Source organism: Colobus angolensis, unplaced genomic scaffold (genome assembly GCF_000951035.1).
Source record: "Colobus angolensis palliatus isolate OR3802 unplaced genomic scaffold, Cang.pa_1.0 Scaffold9, whole genome shotgun sequence".
Classification (NCBI taxonomy): domain Eukaryota; kingdom Metazoa; phylum Chordata; class Mammalia; order Primates; family Cercopithecidae; genus Colobus; species Colobus angolensis.
Genome location: NW_012122931.1, coordinates 10,338,557 through 10,354,563, shown reverse-complemented (window position 1 = coordinate 10,354,563; position 16,007 = coordinate 10,338,557). Strand labels below are relative to the sequence as shown.

General features: G+C 37.9%; 1 protein-coding gene across 1 annotated transcript in view; it reads right to left on the bottom strand.

Moving 5' to 3' along the window:
- SCAI (suppressor of cancer cell invasion) overlaps window positions 1–16,007 on the bottom strand; it is a 197,905-nt gene that overhangs the window by 60,664 nt on the left and 121,234 nt on the right. Inside the window, 6 exon segments of the mRNA XM_011931463.1 lie at window positions 1,542–1,694; window positions 1,818–1,916; window positions 3,361–3,457; window positions 10,136–10,234; window positions 12,010–12,096; window positions 13,265–13,360. Of these exon segments, the coding sequence (XP_011786853.1) occupies window positions 1,542–1,694; window positions 1,818–1,916; window positions 3,361–3,457; window positions 10,136–10,234; window positions 12,010–12,096; window positions 13,265–13,360 (631 nt within the window).

The following is a 16,007-nucleotide window of genomic DNA, read 5'->3' as shown; positions in this document are numbered from 1 at the left end:
AAAAAAAAAAAAAAGGAAAGAAAGAAAAATGTATTTACTGGTGCAATTTCCAGTAAATTTCATTTCTAGTACATTAAATCTCATGATCATGGGGCTATTCTGTCATGAAAAAACATTTGAAATTCACTTTTGACAAATTTACACAAAAACAACTCCTGGCCAGGTGCGGCGGCTCACACCTGTAATCTCAACACTTTGGGAGGCTGAGGCAGGAAGATCACTTGAAGTCATGAGTTCAAGACCAGCCTGGGCAACATGATACCCTGTATCTACTAAAAATACAAAAATTAGCCGGGCGTGGTGGTATGTGCCTGTAATCCCAGCTACTTGGGAGACTGAGGCAGGAGAATCGCTTGAACCTAGGAGACGGAGGTTGCAGTGAGCCAAAATCGTGCCACTGCACTCCCATCTGAGTGACAAAGCAAGACTCCGTCTCAAAAAACTCCCACACACAAAAAAAACACACCAACTCCTTGCCCCTTTTAGCTCGACTGGAAAGTAGTACATATGCATTTTGGAAACTTTATTGTTATTATTATTTTTTGAGACAGAGTCTCACTCTGTCGCCCAGGTTGGAGTACAGTGGCATGATCTTGGCTCATTGCAACCTCCGCCTCCCGGGTTCAAGTGATTCTCTTGCCTCAGCCTCCCGAGGAGCTAGAATTACAGGTGCATGCCACCATGGCTGGCTAATTTTTTCATTTTGTAGTAGAGATGGGGTTTTGCCATTGTTGGCCAGGCTGGTCTCGAACTCCTGACCTCGAGTGATCCAACCACCTGGGATTCTCAAAGTGCTGGGATTACAGGTGTGAGCTACTACTGTGCCAGGCCAGAAACTTTGGAAACTTTAGAGTGTTGTAAAAAATAAAATAAAAATCCCTACAATTTGGTTATTCGGAGATAAAACTTAGATAGTTGTAAAATTTCTTCCTAGTCTTTTTCCTATGTGCATACATATAGACATTCTAACATATATGAAATAATTCTGCTTCCATGGCTCCATGGCAAGTTTATTTTCATTTACTGTATCATGAATATCTTCCTATGTTATTAAAAATTCTTTCTGGCCGGGCGCGGTGGCTCAAGCCTGTAATCCCAGCACTTTGGGAGGCCGAGACGGGCGGATCACGAGGTCAGGAGATCGAGACCATCCTGGCTAACACGGTGAAATCCCATCTCTACTAAAAAAATACAAAAAAACTAGCCAGATGATGTGGCGGGTGCCTGTAGTCCCAATTACTCGGGAGGCTGAGGCAGGAGAATGGCGTAAACCCGGGAGGCGGAGCTTGCAGTGAGCTGAGATCTGGCCACTGCACTCCAGCCTGGGTGACAGAGCGAGACTCCGTCTCAAAAAAAAAAAAAAACTCTTTCTAAGCTATTTAAATATCTGTAATATATTTCATATATGCACACAGCACAATTTAATCAGCAATTTCTTCGTAAGAGGATGTTAGGATATTTATAAGAAAATAATTCTGTGATCATCAATAGCACTATTTTTCACAGTGAATTTTAAGCATAATTCCTTCACAATTCTTTACCTGGTTATTACAATTACCAATAATGAGTGCATCAGCCAGAGACAACTGTCCCACAATCATGCCCTGTTCCAGCAATGGGGCTCCTGTTTCAGCAAGGCGATTCGATGTGATAACAATGGTATTATCATCATTTAATACCATTACAGGGTCCGCCTAAAGAAAAAAGCAGTAAGAATGGCCAAGACTAAATATCAATATAGTACGTTATTCCTTCTTCTTGACATATAGACACAATAAAAACATAAACTACATGGTCATTTCTTATCAAAAACTGACCTCAATGAAAGCTGCTACTTCTTGAAGCACCAAGTTCCATTCCACTTGATCTTCAGTATTAAATCGGTGAGTATAATCTTCAATTTCATCTGACAATTCCTGATTTTAAAAACATTACAAAAAAGGTTATTAAAAAACCCATAAAATACACAGCCATATAGAACCATATTCCTGACAGAAATCGACATACTTACAAAATTTGATTATTATCAATACACAGTCCTGATTATAACCAAAAACAAAGATGAAAACTAAACAAATTTTCTTCGAAAGTCACAAACTTCATAATACCCATCAAATAAAGTCTTTACAGAGATCTATTTCCTATCAGTATTACATCGGCAATGAATTCATTAATGAAAAAATCAGAAAAGAGAAATTCAAAAATTTTAACATTAAAAAAAATGAGGCTGGATACAGTGTCTCACTTAATCCCAGCCCTTTGGGAGGTCGAGGTGGGAGGATCATTTGAGACCAGGATTTCCAGACCAGCCTAGGCAACACAATGAGACCCTACCACTACAAAAAATTATATATTTCTAAAAATACTTCCTGACTTTATTTGGATTTATATTATACAGTTTTTGGAAATATTTTTAATGATAACTGGGTATAAAGGAAGGTAGAAAAGAAGTATGGAGAGCTACTTCTGGTGCCCTTGTCAAAACTGGCATGTTGAGCTGGGCACAGTGGCTCACGCCTGTAATCCCAACACTTCGGGAGGCCAAGGCTGGTGGATTGCTTGAACTCATGAGTTTGAGACTAGTCTGGGCAACACGGTGAAACCCTGTCTCTACAAAAAACACAAAAATTAGCTAGGCGTGGTGGCTTGAGTCTATGATTCCAGCTACTCAGGAGACTAAGGTGGGAGGATTGCTTGAGCCCGGGAGGCAGAGGTTGCAGAGAGACAAGATCATGTCACTGTACTCCAGCTGGGAGACACAGTGAGACTTTGTCTCAAAAAAAAAACCCCCACAAAACCCAAAAAACCAACTGGCATGTTATATTTGATACAAAATTAAGTATGCCATTGAAACTACTGAGTACAGAGTGCAACCAGAATTTCATATGCAATGATTACAGGTATTAAGTGGATCTGAAGAGAGTTAACTGTTTATCACCTGAGTTAACGAAGGAGAGACTTCATGCACTGTAAAGTGGTGGGAAAATGAAAATCATTCCCAATACCTTTGTAAAGCATTATGTACTTTTTCTTGACATAACATTTTAATTATTTTCTCTTAAAGTAAGTATTTTTGTTTGTTTGCATTTCCAGCCATCCATTGATGGGCTTTGAAATGTAAAAACATGCAGAAAGGACAAAAGCAAGGAATCAAGATAATTATCTCAAATTAGTGTATTTGGAACATGAGAAGAGTTGGAAAATTTTTATCATTACCCTTGTCAGAAGTTACTATACTTTGAATGTTGTAATTATTTTGATATATCAAAATTATTTTAACCTAAAATCTGTTTTTAAAAAAATAAGATCATCCATATACAATTAGAGATTAGAATTTGAACTATTTTAAAGTACATTTACCTTTACCAGATCCTTTACAACATCCATTTTGTTGAGAAGAAGACAAACTACTATAAATCTTGCATAATATCGTAACTTCTTAACTACTAATTCAGGTCTATGGAAGATAAACGAAAAATTACTTATTAGATTAAAAAAGAATGCTTTTTGATTTTTTTAATTTTCCAATGGCTTTCAAAACTCTTTCCATCCTTTTTCACACAATTATAAACATTTCCACATATAACCCATATAGTCTTTTTAACATATTTCTTACTGATTTATTAAGTTGTTTACTCATATATTCATTCATTCAACAAGTATTGAGAACTTAGGTGCATCAGGTACTATGTTAATTGCTAAAAGTACAATTGTAAAAAACTAGAGATATTCCCTTCTTCAAAGATCTTACAGACAGAAAAGAACTTAAAATATATAGGAGAGAGATAAATGCTTAAAACACAATGGAATAATATAATGATAGGAGAAATAAAGAATGCTATTTATGCCCACAGGACTAGATCTTGGGTGAAAAAAGGCTTCCTAAAGAAAGTAATAAATATTTAAGTTAAGAATACAAGGAAGTGTGGAGGACTACAGGCAGGAAAATATGAGGTGAAAAGGATTCCAGGAAGAACATTCTTTGTCTTAAAATCTCATTTTTCTGCTATTAGTATAAGCCAGCCAGCTTTTTCATGCTTATTGTTTGTATATCATTTTTCATCCTTCTTTCAATTATCTGTGTCTTTTAATTTAAATTCACCTGTTTTGTGGGCAATATATACTTAGGTCCTGATTTTCTGTCCACTTTGACTATCTCTGTGCCTTTTACTTGATGTATTTAGACCGATTACATTTAACGTCATTACCGCCTTGGCTAGGTTTATATCTACCACCTTGCTGTTTGTTTCCTATTTGCTCCTTCTCTTGCTGTGTTCCTCTGTTGTTCCTGTTTTGCTTTCTCTTTGGTTAATCAAATATTTTTTAGTGTTCCATTTTATATCATCTACTGGCTTCCTAGTTATACTACTTCTTTGTTATTGTTCTTTAAGTGATTGCTAGGAGTAACAATATGGATCCTTTAACTTATCAAATGCCCCTTACAATATATTTAGTCTGTTCACACGTAATACTTTACACTTACCAATTATCAATTCAAACCTGACATTTCCTCCTGCTTTCCATATCCTATATCACAAATATGATAGCCTTACAACAGTATATTTTTTGTATATGTTCAACATTTTCCATAATAAAATTTTTTAAAAATTCTTTTGACCCATGAGTTACTTACAAATGTGTCTAATGATCGACAAACTTTTGTTGTTTCGGTTGTTTAAGAGATGGAGTCTTGCTATGTTGCTCAGACTGGACTTGAACTCCTGGGTTCAAGGAATCCTCTTGCCTCAGCCTTCTAAGTAGCTGGGCTGCATATGCAGCTATTGATTTTTTAAAATTATGTTTTATTTTTGTTTTTAATGAAATCGTACCATGGTTAGATCACATACACTTTATTGAACCTTGCATTAAACTTGTGTTGTGGCAAGTATCAGTTAATTTCACAAATTTTCCTATAAGTTTGAAAATAACATATATACAGTTACTGTTGCACACAATTTTAGGTACACTGGAACAAACTTAATTGTTAGGCAAATCTTGTAATTTTTTGTCTTCTTGATATATGAATTATTAAATATATCAAAAATTCCCACGTATATTAAATCACTTATTAATTTCCCCACTTCAAAAAAACACTTTGCTTTATTATAATACTATGTTATTAGGTATATATAAGTTTATGATTTTTATATTTTCCTGAATTGTTGCTTTCACAATTACAGAGTAAACCGCTATTCTCAATACTTTCTTCCTTTAAATATACACACAGTATACACATAAGAAATGCGTATACACGTACACATTTCTTCCCCTTAGTAGCTGTCTCATTATCTTTCTCTGTCTACCTTCCATCTTTAAAGGATTTATTTATTCATTTATTTAAAAGAGAGAGAGTCTTGCCCTTTTTTCTAGGCTTAAGTGCAGTGGCACCATCATAAACCACTGCAGCCTGAAACTCCTGGGCTCAAGCAATCCTCTCAACTCAGCCTCCTGAGTAACTAGGATTACAGGCATGTGCCACCATGCCTGCCTAATTTTTTTAATTTTTATTTCTTTGTAGAAACTGGGTCTTGCTATGTTTTCCAGGCTGGTCTTGAACTCCTGGCCTCAAGCGATCCTCCCATCTTAGTCACCCAGAGTGTTGGGATAACAGGTGTGAGCCACTGCTCTTGGCCTTGAAGAATCTCTTAACAACAGTATATTACTGGGTTTTTCTAAGAGGCATACTGATAATCTCTGTCTTTTAAGAGGGAAGTCTAGATCACTTTTACTTACTTTGATTTGGATTTGTTTCTATTTTATTATTTTGTGCTACTTATACTTTTTGGAGTTTATTTCCCTTCCTGCCTTTCATTGTCATGATCATTTTGTTACTCACTTTTCCCTCTACCTCTTCTGAAGTTATACATTTTAATTATAGTTTCCTTAAAATATCAACAAGTAAACTTTACTCTATGTTTCTTCTGAACAATAAATGGATCTTATTAGAATGGTTTAATTATCCCCTTTCTTCTTTCATATTATTGTTATCCAGATTTGGTTCCATTTTATGTTAATAATGTCAATCAGCCATTTGTTACGATGATTACTGCCCCATCAAATCGATGTTTTAGAATACAAGGGGATAATTTTTTCTCACCAATCCTTCTTGTATATCACACCTTCCCCTTCTAGTTTCAATTTTCTTCTTCCTTGCTCTTTTATGTCACCCAAACCAATCGCCCCACCCTCCAAGGTCACCACAGCAATGGGAAAATGAACTAGGGACTTCCTTACTCTCTTGACAGCTAGGTTTTCCATTTAAAAGGATGATTGTCCTATTTTATCCAGCATTTCTAGGTGTTTAGTATTTCAGGTTATCTAGCCTATCACATTGTCGGAAGTGGAATTCAAAACAAAGAAAATTAGTAGAAGGATGATGTCAATTCAAACTTGAAACTGAATGACTTAATTCTGTTACTTTTTTTATTAAAAAATAGGTTCTATGAATCTATATAATGGATTATACAACCAGCAAACTTTCTACAAAGGGCCAGATGGTAAGTATTTTAAGCTTTGCAGGCCACATTTGGTTTCTGTAGCATATTCATCTTTTCCCTTTTTACAACCCTTTGAAAATGTAAAAAAAAAAAATTCTAAACTGCCACACAGTACAAAAACAGGCCACGGGCCCAATTTGGCATGCAAACAGGCCATAGTTAGCTGATCCTTATATTCAATAAGCATACAGAAGTGGGTGGGTGCTTTCTATTTCAGAAGCCACTGTGATGAACTGCAGCAAAGCACAGATGAAATGCGTCAGTGCTGTCCACTCATACATGACAGGCCACCTCAATCAAGCCCGATAACCTGAACCACAACCCCTAAACTACCAACTAACTCCATATCAAACTGCAGAAAAAAGAATGTGACTCACTGGAAGGGTCCACATCAAGCCCTCTTTATCATCAGCACCATTACAAAGAGCCAAAGTCTTCAATTTTACATTCATACTTCCCACTGAAAAAAACTTAATCCTGTTACCATTTATGTTGACATCAACATAACTGGAGTTTATTTTCCTTTCCTGCCTTCCATTGTAATAACCATAATTTTATTATTCACTTCCCCCTCCACCTCTTCTGAAGTTAGACATTCTCCTTATGTTCTTTAAAATTATTATTTTTTTTTTTTTTTGAGATGGAGTCTCGCTCTGTTGCCCAGGCTGGAGTGCAGTGGCCGGATCTCAGCTCACTGCAAGCTCCGCCTCCCGGGTTTACGCCATTCTCCTGACTCAGCCTCCCGAGTAGCTGGGACTACAGGCGTCCGCCACCTCACCCGGCTAGTTTTTTGTATTTTTTAGTAGAGACGGGGTTTCACCGTGTTAGCCAGGATGGTCTCGATCTCCTGACCTTGTGATCCGCCCGTCTCGGCCTCCCAAAGTGCTGGGATTACAGGCTTGAGCCACCGCGCCCGGCCCAAAATTATTTTTCTTAAAATAATAACAAGCAAACTTTACTTACTCTATGCTTCTTCTGAACAATAAATGACATGTTGACATGCTGTCAATGTCAACATAAGTGGTGACAGTATTAAGTTTTTTCCAGTGGGAAATATGAATGTAAAATTGAAGGCTTTTTATGAAGTTTTTTTTTTTTGAGATGGAGTCTCACTCTGTCACCCAGGCTGGAGTGCAGTGGCGCCATCTTAGCTCACTGCAACCTCCGCCTCCTGGGTTCAAGCGATTCTTGTGCCTCAGCCTCCCGAGTAGCTGGGACAACAGGCGTGTGCCACCACGCCTGGCTAATTTTTTGTATTTTTAGTAGAGAGGGGGTTTCACCATGTTAGCCAGGATGGTCTCGATCTTGTAACCTCATAATCCACCTGCCTTGGCCTCCCAAAGTGCTGGCATTATAGGTGTGAGCCACCGCACCTGGCCTTTTTTTAAAGCTCTTATCAAACTTCTGGACTCCAGAATTCCAGCCTTGTCCAACCTGCTAGGCTCACTACTTACAAGACCCTGATTCTTTCACTACATATTTGCCTAGGAAACTCTGTTCTTCCAGGTGGCTCACTGTAACATCTCCCCACAACCTTCTGGGTATTCAGAATCTTCACCTTCTCCATATCCAACCAGGTTCAGCTTTGGCCATTTGCAACAGAATTGGGGTGTGCAGGTCCTAGGAGGAGTGGCTGTATGGTAATATCTCCTCTCCTAAGTACAATGGACCCATGGAATGAGATGTTCTGGGAGTGGTCTATGCTTAGTGACAGACACTAACCTTGAGATTGCTGGAACAAACTACTTATTCCTCCTAGTCTCGACATAATCCTTAGCTGCTGAGACAGTGCAGAGAGAACTTGTTCCTTTTGAGGAGTGAAGATTTTTGCCTTTTAAATGAACTGTGAAATTGTGGAATACTTCCTTACTTGGTTTTCTCTCCTGGCTCTTGATTTTAGCAGCTGTTGCTGACTGCAATCTTGACTGGCACTCTTACCCTGTGTGAACTAAGAAACAACCTACCAACTGAACAAAGACCCTCCTAACCACACACAGCAAGGTCAAGGATTTGCACACCAGATTGTCCTTTGATTCTAATTTACTGGCACAAAGCAAGAGTTTTTGTCATCCTGATTCCAAATAATCCTACTTCTAAATAATATGCCCTGATCTAGGAAACTGCACAGGAAAACAATTCAAATTGGATGTTTGTTATTAAGGCACAAAATTATGGCAAAAAATCAAACTGTTGGGTATTAAGATTAAAGCCAATTTCCCTTTTGTCAAATTAGAAAATGCAGAAAAGTAAATTATACAAGGTGTTTTGCTATTACTTAAAATAGTTCTCTGCTTATATGTATTTTTAATGCTGATAAAATGTTACACAGCTCTTTTGTATTTTTGAAGATATAATTTATCTCGCCAAGAATTAAGACAAATAGCATAGCAAGAATTTTTTTTAAATTAGGATTGGAGGAAATATATCTGTATTGAAAATATGTGAAGCAAACTATAGGAAAACCTAAGGGAAAAGTAATTGATGGAACTTCTGATGTAAGGGGATGACAAAAAGATATGAAAAATGTACACTCCAGCATCTGCACCCCTTACATGTGCCATGCAAACGCCCCTAGACAAGTCTGAACAAGATACGCAAGGAAATTAAAGAGAAGACTGGGGCTTTCCCCAAAATGTCACTGTTTAGTTGGAAAGCTTACAACAGTTAACCATAAAGTGTTCTCGAGAAAAACATGTCAAAACTGTTTTCTTCTATTGCTAAGAGAATATAATCTTTTCACCATATAAAAACTGTGAGTTCTGTTGCTGAGGTAGAGAGAATATTCAGACCTTCTGTGCCTGAACTTTCTCATCCAACAATTCCCAGAACGCTAGCAAGAAAGATTCTCCAGAAGATCTCTGACTTCTTCCACAATTTCATACTCATCTGGAATTAACAAAATCACAATCCAGGCTGGGTACGGTGGCTCATGTCTGTAATCCCAGCACTTTGCAAGGCTAAGGCGGGTGGATCACGTGAGGTCAAGAGTTCGAGACCAGCCTGGCCAATGCGGTGAAACCCCATCTCTAGTAAAAAATACAAAAAAATTAGCCGGGGGTGGTGGCACAAGCCTGTCATCCCAGATACTTGGGATGCTGAGGCAGGATAATTGCTTGAACCCAGGACACGGAAATGGAGGTTGCAGTGAGTTGAGATAACACCACTGTACTCCAGCCTGGGCGACACAGCAAGACTCCATCTCAAAAAAAAGAGAGACAGAGAAAATTCAAACAATATTAGCATGCTATTCCCTGGTCCTACATGACAGTTGTCACCAGGCTTTTGAAGAGACATGAATTAAGATTACACAGGCTAAAGAATAAATGTTATTTGCTAAGCCTTGTTTTGGAATCATTTCTTTTGTACTAAATCTATGTGAATTCAGTCAATCTCTTGTACAACAATAACCCAACCCTCCTTTGGTATTGTGACATCTGTTACAACATCTTTGATGTTTATTGCTTAGGTAACATATACCTCTCTATGCTTTTGAAGGTCTACTACATAGTAGGCACTCAATAAAGTCTGGTAAATGAGTGCAAGTTATAAACAAATGTATGCTTTTCCGCACAATTTCCACGCAGACTAAACACTGAGTGTTTTATCCTCATCTTTCTAAAAACATAGCAGATACATACCTGTCTTCTTTATTGACTTGAGAATAATATGATCTCTGTCTGATTGCAGAATAGAAGGAAAAAGCCTCATTCAGATAGCTGGTTTCAGATGTGCGTAAGCTATGAGAAAAGACAAATTTTTAAATATGACAGTGTCAGAGACTCTTCACCACAGTAAATACTTGTTCTATATACTGCTGTATTCCTCTATCTCATGGGGTGAGGGGGTGGGAATGACTGTCCTAAATTTGAATCGGCAAGGCAATATCTATCACCCTTAAAATGCATAAAAAATAATAATTAAAATTTTTGAAAAACCTCCTTGCTGCATCCAAGCCTTTTTTGATGCCAATCCATATTGCACATTACCCTCCTTCTCTGAAGTGACTCAAACAGCATTCCATCCAGTGAAATCCTTATCTCCCAGGACTAGGTCACTTCCTCAAATCCATACAGTCCTTTGGCCCATTTCTTTAATTTTTTTCCTCACAGAACTGAGGAATGCACTAATCCATATTAATCTTCAGGGGATGTTAATGAATTATGCTTCACAAGGGACTTTTTAAGAAAATATTTCTACCCGAGAAAACACATTTCTAGTTTTATAAGGGACTTTTTAAGAAAATATTCTACCCAAAAGAGTGATTTTAATGGTGGGAATTTGGAATGGTATGCCAAAATGTAGGAAATGGAAGAAGTTTTATTGTCTTTTTTTTTTTTATTTTTTTTTTTATTTTTTGAGACAGTTTCACTCTTGTTGTCCAGGCTGGAGTGCCAATGGCATGATCTCGGCTCACTGCAACCTCTGCCTCCCAGGTTCAAGCAATTCTCCTGCCTCAGCCTCCTGTGTAGCTGGGATTACAGGCACCCACCACCATGCCTGGCTAATTTTATCTTTTTAGTAGAGATGGGGTTTCACCAGGCTGGTCTCAAACTCCTGACCTCAGGTGAGCCACCTGCCTTGGCCTCCCAAAGTGCTAGGATTACAGGCGTGAGCCACCACACCCAGCCATTTTATTGCCTTTTAGATTACAAATGGTCCAAGCCTTTTTTATTGTATACCTGATTATCACTTTGGGATAATGAGATTTAGATTCCTAAAGGGACCCTTCTTGTTTTCTGAACTCAGGGATGGAACTATACAGATGTTAGTGCTCTAAGGATATAATAAAAAATATCTTTCAAACATATCCTGCAAGTATGAGTTTTTTTTTTTTTTTTTGAGGCAGAGTCTCGCTCTGTCGCCTGGACTGGAGTGCAGTGGCCAGATCTCAGCTCACTGCAAGCTCCGCCTCCTGGGTTTACGCCATTCTCCTGCCTCAGCCTCCCGAGTAGCTGGGACTACAGGCGCCCGCCACCTCGCCCGGCTAGTTTTTCTATTTTTAGTAGAGACGGGGTTTCACCGTGTTAGCCAGGATGGTCTCGATCTCCTGACTTCGTGATCCGCCCATCTCGGCCTCCCAAAGTGCTGGGATTACAGGCTTGAGCCACCGCGCCCAGCCAAGTATGAGTTTTTTAAAGTATCCTTCTGAAAATCATTCATTTATACATACAAATTACAATATAATGCTACACAAGACAAGTGAAGACAAGTGAAGCTGTAAGAACAATAAATCCTTTAGTATTAATCATTTATCTAAAACCAAGATCAAATTTTTAAGTTATAAATGAGTCTGAACAAATGAAGTGTTTGGGAGGCAAGCCTTTAAAACAAATAGTACTTTGACTATGGAAGGTTATTGCACACCACTGTCTTGATCAATCTGGCCCGAACTACTAGGGTTTCATTTGTAACTCACAATTTTCATGCCTAGCAATGAGGATACTATGTATACTTCTGCATGCTATGTTTTAATCAGACAACACTTGACTCTTTCCATGTGTAATATACTTACTAATAATGATAGTATAGCTGCCCAATCTTGGAAGCAATTTCTCCTATTTGCCAGCGCTTCAAGCCATACCGATTATCCAAGACTTGTCTGTTTTATATAGGATACAAGAAAATAGAAATAAGAGTCTATAAATTCCAAAACTAATGAAATCTGTAAATTCAATAGGATAAAATACCATCCAATTCAGCAAAGCTAATGAATTTTTCATTAGATTTCAACATAGTCATTCCATTAAATTTAAAAGCATTTCATTAAATGTCTATTTATAAGTTGAAATATAAAAACAAACTCCTTTGGCCAATAAACATGTATTTTAGAATGAAACCATAAATCATCCTACCTATGCTCCAGCTGATCTGAACCATTCCACATATAATATTCCACATATAATATTGTCTTTAAAAATCAGACAAGAATGTTACTGTTTTTTTTCTCTTTTTTTGAGACAAAGTGTGACTCTGTTGCCCAGGCTGGCGTGCAGTGGCATGATCTGGGCTCACTGCAACCTCCGCCTCTCGGGTTCAAGTGATTCTGCTGCCTCAGTCTCCTGAGTAGCTGCGATTACAGGTGTGCACCACCACGCCCGACTAATTTTTGTATTTTTAGTAGAGACGGGGTTTCACCATGTTAGCCAGGCTGGTCTCAAACTCCTGACCTCAAGTTATCCACCCACCTCAACCTCCTAAAGTGCCGGGATTACAGGCATGAGCCACTGCACCCAGCCTTATTTTATTATTTATTTTCATTTATTTATTTATTTTTTTGAGACAGGGTCTCTCTCTGTTGCCCAAGCTGGAGTGTAGTGACATAATCTCAGCTCACTGCAACCTCCCCTTTCAGGGTTCAAGTGATTTTTGTGCCACAGCCTCCTGAGTAGCTGGGATTACAGCTGCACACCCTACACCTGGCTAATTTCTGTAGAGATAGGGTTTAGCCATGCCGCCCAGGCTGGTCTCAAACTCCTGAGCTCAAGCAATCCTCCCACCTTGGCCTCCCAAAATGCTGGGTTTACAGGCATGAGCCACCATGCCTGGCCATACATTTTAAAATCTTAAATAAATAGGAAAGAAATAAATTTGTTTTCATTTGGGTTATAAAGATGAAATATGTTATTTTAAAAGTACCAAGATTTACCTTTGCTTTGGTGAAAAAAAAGAAAAAGCACCAAGATAAAAAGCACTGAAGTAGTGAAGATAAAAACTGTGACTAATACAAAACAGGCCTTCGCTCTCCTTTAACTATGAAATTCATTTACCGATGCTGCTGCTGGAACTTCCAGAGTTTGGTGTAAACATCAAAAGTTCTTCCAAAATAGGACTGCCACTGCTTCTGTCCATATTGTGGCAAATCTCTGTAATAGTAAATGAGTATATATTAATATTAAACTTCTTATGCTATTTGGAAATTAAGTCTTGTGATGGTACAAACCAGATAGATGTAAAATGCTTGCATTCAGGCTTTCTTTTTTTTAAAAAGTTACACTTTTTGGAGCAGAAATAATTCTATAACTAGGGTCCAGGACATGCTCTTTTCCTATTCTCCTCCCTACTTCTGACAGGTTGTTCTTAGTATTCTTTGCAGATGCTTCTCCCATGAGGTTTCTGGTACTCTCTCTTCCCTCTCCCTGGGTGATCTTATTCACACTCACTTATATACTGACAACTTCCAAATATTTATCTTCAGCTAAGAACTCAGCTGAATGTTTGAAAAACACTGCTTTAGAAAATATACCTAGAAATGGATATGTAGATGGTATTACTGTTCTACACTATTCTACCCTCTCCCTATAAGATAAATATACATCCCTGTCCTTGAACCTGGTGACTTATAGCACAGTCTTTGAGAGGCAAATACTCCCTACCATACAAACATTGGGCGTGGCCATATTAGCTTACTTTGGCTAATGAAATATAATTGTAAGTTATTTATATCATATCTTACGAGAAGATGAAGAACACTGAGTGTTTCGGAATTTTCAATTTTCCCTCTGACCTAAGACAAAGACAGGGCTGTTCCTCAGCCTGGAACACTGAGTAAGACACATTTAACAGAGCCCCAAAACCACAGACAACTTGTAGTTAACATGGGAGCTAGAAATACATCTCTACTATAGGAAGGCACTACAATGTGAGGGTTGTTACAGCAGCCTTGCTTAGGAAAAGCTAGTCCAGAAACTGTTAACAGGAGTAGGTTATCCTAGTCCAGAAACTGTTAACAGGAGTAGGTTATCGCCATAACAAACACGTAACATACGTGACACCTGCAATTGCGACTGAGTAGCAAGTAACTGTTACTGAAGGCTGGAAACAATGATGACCTATCGAATGCAATGGTAACACTGCATTTGCCTGAGAAAACTGAGAAACCAGATAATATGATTAATGAACTTGCTGATTTATACACAGAGGTTGGGAAACAGTATGTTGCTAGCCCTGGATGCTACTGGCTACACTTAAAATACTGCGAGAAAAAGATGAACTCAGAAAAGAATTAGCTGCAAACGGAGTTGAAAAGAAAAAGACAAAATTCAGAAATTCAAGAACTCACAAGATTGAATGACACCACAATTACTAATGCATAACTGTAAAAGATATAATTGAGAAATGCCACCCATAAATGCCAATTATAATTCAGTCTCATTTTCAAGGGCAAAACTTCTTCATTAAAGTCTGTGAATAGATGAAGATGGCCCCAAGTACCTTTTTTCAGTGGGACAAAATAGATTCGGGAAAGGTATTTAAGAATTTGGCTGTCTTGTAGAAACATGATAAACTCAAGGTATCTCTAATAAAGTCTAGAAGACAGACGTGTCTCAAAGAATTTAGGGTATGGCCATTGGTACGTGGAGCTAACTTGAATCAAATTATAAAGAGTCAACTACATTTCACAAGATTTGTACTATTGAAATCACTTTTTTAAAAAAAATAAAGGAGCAATACATTCATTGAATTTAGTGGTAAGTGAATAAATCTAGAGATCAATTTGGGGAATTCATATTTTTTCTAATTTTGTCAATAGCATTTCTTTCCATTTATGGTACAAACATTGCCATTAAATACATTTTTAACTCTTTCCATAAAGGTCCTATATTTCCTGGTTCATATTACTGTAAGGTCTCATATTTTCATTGTTTTTGTGAAAGGTACCTATTTTTTAAGTTATATCTTTTAATTTTTTTATGATGGAAAATTTCAAACACACACAAAAGTAGAGAGAACAGTACAATGACCCCTAGGTACCATCAGCAGATTCACAGATGAACAATTTAGAGCCAGTCTCTTCTATTTAGGGTTACCAGGTAAAATACATGTTTTTCTTTCTGGGCCCCCTACTCCTTTCTCTGAGTTTTTCTGTCTACCTTTGTTGTGCTAATTCAACTCTGTCTAAATCAGTACCCCTATGACCACCACTAGCACTATTTTCCATTAAGAAAAGAAGTACAGGCTGTATTTATATTGATCCCTATAACTAAAACGTCTACAGAGATATTTAAAACAGAGAAAACACTCAAATGTTTAGTAGTAAAATGAATTTAATTTAATTTAATTAATTTATTTATTTATGTATTTATTTTTTGAGACGGAGTCTCTATCTGTCACTAGGCTGGAGTGCAGTGGCGCGATCTCAGCTCACTGCAACCTCCACTTCCTGGGTTCAAGTGATTCTCCTGCCACAGCCTTCTGAGTAGCTGGGACTACAAGCACATGCCACCACGCAGGGCTAATTTTTGTATTTTTAGTAGAGACAGGGTTTCGTCATGCTGGTCAGGCTGGTCTTGAACTCCTGACCTTAGGTGATCCACCTGCCTGCTAAAGTGCTGGGATTACAGCCGTGAGCCACCATGCCCAGCCTCTGGGTAGCTTTCCTTTTGCACCATCGGGATATCTTGCTATTGGTGTCACCTACCTTGCTGTTAGGCAAGGTATATTGTGAAGACACTCAATGGAAGGAGAAAACCTGATTACTAATATGCTTTTTTTTTTTTTTTTTTTTTTTTT